The 5,431-nt window shown below is 44.8% G+C and overlaps 1 protein-coding gene across 1 annotated transcript; it reads left to right on the top strand.

Annotated features, from left to right (window-relative positions):
- The first annotated feature begins 3,880 nt into the window (after window positions 1–3,880).
- Window positions 3,881–4,757, top strand: LOC103629071 (Bowman-Birk type trypsin inhibitor). Its single transcript, XM_008650267.3, has 2 exons — window positions 3,881–4,010; window positions 4,226–4,757. The coding sequence occupies exons 1-2, from the start codon at window positions 3,944–3,946 to the stop codon at window positions 4,456–4,458; spliced, it is 300 nt and encodes a 99-aa protein (XP_008648489.1). The 5' UTR covers window positions 3,881–3,943; the 3' UTR covers window positions 4,459–4,757.
- Window positions 4,758–5,431: the final 674 nt, after the last annotated feature.

Genomic DNA, 5,431 nt, shown 5'->3' with positions numbered 1-5,431 from the left:
CCCCTAATCTGCTGTACCGCCGCCGTCTACCGCGCGCGCCGGGCCGCCGCCGCCACCGCGTTTTAGTAAACCCTAGGCACGCGCCGCCGTCGAGAGGGAGGAAGAGAGAGGAAGGAGAGGGAGAGGGAAGAGAGAGGAGGGAGAGGGAGAGGGAGGAGAGAGGAGGGCGCACGCGCCGCCGCCGCCGAGAGGGAGGAAGAGAGAGGAAGGAGAGGGAGAGGGAAGAGAGAGGAGGGAGAGGGAGAGAGATAGAGGCAGGGAGAGGAGGGTGAGAGAGAGAGAGGAGGGAGAGGAGAGAGATAGAGGGAGAGGAGAGAGATAGAGGGCTCATACAAATGTATTCAAATGTGTTCAAATGTATTCAAATGTAGAGAGAGGGAGAGAGATAGAGAGAGAGGAAGAGAGATAGAGGGCTCATACAAATGTATTCAAATGTGTTCAAATGTATTCAAATGTAGAGAGAGGGAGAGAGATAGAGAGAGAGGGAGAGAGATAGAGGGCTCATACAAAAGAAGGGCTCATACAATACTTATTTTTATTCATATGTGTGTTATATATGTGTTCAAATGTATGTGTTCAATATATATATGTGTTCATATGTGTTCAAATGTATGTGTTCAATATATATGTGTGTTCATATGTGTTCAAATGTATGTGTTCAATATATATATGTGTGTTCATATGTGTTCAAATGTATGTTGAATATATACATTGTAATTTTATCCGTCACAACTCGATAATATACGTATCCGATCCGATCCGAATTCGATCTGAACTCGATAATTTCCGTACGACTCTCCCTCTCTCCCTCTCTATACGTCCTATGCGACTCTCCCTCTCTCCCTCTCCTCGTCCTATACGACTCTCCCTCTCTCCCTCTCTATACGTAACTCGATAATATCCATACGATTCTCCCTCTCTCCCTCTTTATACGTCCTATGCGACTCTCTCCCCGTCCTACACGATACTATACGACTATACGATACTATATGGTTAGGGTTTAGGGTTTAGGGTTAGGGTTAGGGTTATGGTTATAAGATATGGTATTAACAATAAACGTACAAAGAAAGTAGCCACAGGCCTTGCGATCCCAGGACGCAAGTTCCATGGAAACGATATTCCAGATGATTATTGCAAAGTAGAAGTGACGACGGTCGTCCAAGGATCCGAGGACGACATGCTAGACATCCCTGGGCCCGAAGGTATCGAGAAACTTGGACAAGCTATCGAGAATTTTATCCTTTGGCCTCGAAGGGATGTCGAATTGCTTGATTGGTCGAATTCGTCGCAGGCGTCGCAGGCCCAACCGTCTCCGCCTTCTCAAATTGTTGTTCCTATTGTACATCCATCATCACCTCCTCAAACTTCACATGCTGCTCCTCATCCTTTTTCTGACCCACCGTCTCCGCCACAAGCATCACCATTCAGGGCTCCACCACCTTCTCCTCCCCATCCTCTTGGTGACCCACTGTCTACGCCACCATCAAGGGATCCACCTTCTCCACAGCCATCAAACGATCCACGGCCATCAAAGAAATCTAAACTTCCTATACCAAAATTGGTGTCCCCGTATCAGAAAAAGAAGAGTAAAGCTACTACTGCTGGCGCAGTTCGGTTTTTGAAAGGGATTGGATGGAGCCTCACGTCACAAACTGTTGATTTGGCCGAGCACGAGGAGTCTGCAAAAAAGGCTGAGGCAATGGCCGCAAAGATAAAGAAGCCAACTAAGGCAGATTACAAAAACGTGCCTAAAAAGTATGTGCCGGGCAGACCTCTGCTACCTCTTGAGAAACTAAGAAAGGTCCCGGCTGGTGTTAAAAGGTTGCATGACTGGTACATGCGGGCATCATCGGTTGGCATCGACACCATCAGTGTGCATATACCAGACCATGCTTTTATTGGTTCGGACCAAAAGGCCGTTGTTACATTCGAGGACATGTGGTTAATGATGAACCTTCAGAGACTCGACGTGCAACTTGTAATGATGTTTGCATTGTAAGTGTCGCTCATACTTCCACATATGTGTGTTATTATTAGTGAGCTGTATAAAATTTCAATATCTGACATGCACGTGTGACTTGCAGAATGCAACATGATCAGCAGGAGATTCTTTACGGTACCAAGCCCAATGCTAGTGCCAGTAAAAGGGTTGGGTATCTCAACCCAATACTTATATCCGAGGAAAGCCACACTTTTAGAATCGGGAAAGACAACGATGAAATACGGGGAAAGACGGACGAAGAAGTTGAGAAGCGTATAAAGGATATGAAGAAGGATTTTGAAGCTCGATACGCCACCTACATAGGACATGCAATGATTCAATTTCAAGACAGGGAAGCCATAATGGCCCCGTACAACTTTAAGTAAGTGTGATTTTGCATAAATAAAATTAATAATTTCAATACACATGCATCACAAATTTGATTCGTACAGGGACCACTGGATATGCTTCCTCATTTATCCTAAGGTTGGAAAGGTGCTGGTGCTCGACTCCTTGAACTTCGACCCTTCGACATATGCAACATTCCTCAGCATCTTAGAGCTGTAAGCCTTTTCTATGCATGCATACTTTTATCGATTAAAATTTGAGAATAACATGGTGATTCTATTTGAGATCACAGTGCTTATAGATTCTATAAGATGAGAGGTGGAAAGTACGACCTGTCGAAAAAACTTGTGCCACTAGACATCCATCATCACTGGCCGGTAAGTATGTGATTTTATGAATACATATCATACACAATGTTGCAACTAAATAACCAATCTCCTGTTATGTAGTGCCACAAGCAACCACAAGGATCGGTCCTATGTGGATTCTATGCGTGCGAGTTCATGAGAGTGAACGGACGATACATCACGAACCTTGACAAGGTATTATTAGTAATAGTCAAGTATGTATTTATGTCATTAAAGATGCAAATGTGTTATTATTGAGTATAAATAGATGATGTTTATAAAATTCCTTTACAGCAATTTCAACGAGGAAACCCGGAGAACTTGACCGAAGCTGCATTGTATGGCATAGTCGAGGACCTCTGCACATTCATATTGAAAGAGGTCATTCCCGCAGAAGGAAAATATCACGATGCTTCCGGAACATTAGCTTTGCCAGAGTTTAGAATACTAACAGAAATTAGTAGATTATCTCTTAGCCGAGATAGTTATTAGAGCTTAGGTGAAAACTTATGATGTATAGAATGCATGAAGGATATATGGTTGTAAACAGAATACTTTGATGTATATAAATGTATGATAGAATTTAATTTCATGTTGCTTTCAATATCAATATAGATCTATATATATATGTTTGTGTGTGTGTAAATAAATATATATATAATTCAGTATTGTTTGAAATTTTGAAAAAAGGCGGGAAAACTTCCACTGGCGGCTAAATAAAGAAAACCGCCAGTGAAAAGTGCATTTCCACTGGCGGTTTGCTTTATAAAACCGCCAGTGGAAATGCATTTTCACTGGCGGTTTTCTTTATTCAGCCGCCAGTGAAAATGCACTTTTCACTGGCGGTTCCTTAAGAAAACCGCCAGTGGAAATGCTGACCCCTAGCACTGGCGGTACTGAAAAACGCCAGTATAAATATGTTTAGAACCGCCACTATAGAGCTTCTGTGTACTAGTGATTGTCGATCGGCAACTTGTCAGAGATGAACAGAAGTGCTTGGTTCCACGTTACGTTCCCACAACTTCAATAATACCAGAAAACGTGCAAGGAACAAATCTCCGTATACTGGGAAAAAATGTACTTGGAAAAATTCCTGTACTCACCGTACGTTCTCGTTCCCCTTGTTACGCGTTCCGGGGCATCTGTGACGCTGGAAGCCTTCCTCGTCCCCTCCTATATATAAAAGAAGACCTTCAGCTCGCAGGAAGGAAATCCAAGCAACAAACTTGGCATTCTGGCCTGTTCTTGCCAGGAGAAACAAAGATCGATGAGGCCTCAGGTGATACTCGTCGGCACTCTGGCTGTTATCGCTATCCTCGCAGCTCTCGGCGAAGGTGACCACGAATCCTCTCGCCGTTTTAGTTTAATTTGCATCAGGATATATATATATATATATATATATATATATATATATATATATATATATATATATATATATATATATATATATATATATATATATAAGTCAATTGTTATACGTAGGATGCAAGCATATGCAAACTGCTAGAGATTTTTGACTAACCAAGCGTGGGCACCGCCCGCACACCAGGCTCGTCGTGGCCGTGCTGCGACAACTGCGGTGCTTGCAACAGGAAGCAGCCGCCGGAGTGCCAGTGCAATGACGTGTCGGTGAACGGGTGCCACCCGGAGTGCAAGAACTGCGTCAAGGTCGGTGCAGGAATTCGTCCCGGCATGGGCCCCGGCCCCGTCGTCACCTACCGCTGTGATGACGTTCTCACAAACTTCTGCCAGACCAGCTGCCCGGAGGCGCCGGCGCCGTAGGCGGCGTTGCTGGGTGGTGTCTTCTTCTGACGTACGGCATGCATGGGACGCCGCCGTACGTCGATCTGCTGCAAGCATGCATGCCAAGTCGAGTTTCCAGCTTCGTCAGAGAAGAAATAGATAAATAAATGTCGCCGGCCGCTCTGTTCGGTGCTTGCTCTTGTTCGTCGTCGGTCTCTCTCTCTCTCTTTTTTTTTTTTTCTAGAATAAAGAGCCATATGCATGCATGATGCATATGCCATGCTCAAAGCACTGTTGGATGGTTTTCGTTTACCAGCTTCGTGAGGTCCTTCGATTTTTGTTCTCTTTGCAGCTGTTATATATCGTGTCGAGTCATGACAATATCTTAACCGGATCTAGTAACCGATAAACACGGAAGCACAACCATCATAGAAGCAAATATGCAAACAAAAACGACACCGAGACACGATGTTTTTTAACGAGGTTTAGCGATATGCCTAATCCTCGGGGCAGGACTACGGGCCGCTCCTTCCCATAAAACAGCAGCTACGCCGTGATGATCTCGCAGCCTCGCCACCGCCTAAACCAGCCGCCATGTCGTCTCATGGTTACAACAGGGGTTGCCTCATATTTATGACCCCCCTAGGATACAGAGTTCGACTCTAGCTAACTCTATTCTAGCCCTAATAAACCTCAAGTCCTAGCGTAACCAAACTTGAAGCCATCTTGAAGCCATCCACGTGCGGACCTCCGTGTACTCGGGCTTGAGCTGTCTCCTCCGCCGCTCACTTCGAACAGCTTGATGAGGCTGATCTCACAGCCGCGTCACCACCAGAATAGAACACCACCACATTTGCATTGCCATTATTCATGACCCTACCTTTAACAACGCTCCCTTCTTTTAGCTTTTGTTGGTGTGCACTTGACTTCTCACCAATCATGATTGTGTGGCCTCCATACATGACTCTTAAGGTCTTCTTATCAGGAACCGCCTGATACAACCAGCCTTCTT

Source organism: Zea mays, chromosome 6 (assembly GCF_902167145.1).
Source record: "Zea mays cultivar B73 chromosome 6, Zm-B73-REFERENCE-NAM-5.0, whole genome shotgun sequence".
NCBI lineage: Eukaryota > Viridiplantae > Streptophyta > Magnoliopsida > Poales > Poaceae > Zea > Zea mays.
This window is presented reverse-complemented; position numbering and strand designations above follow the sequence as displayed.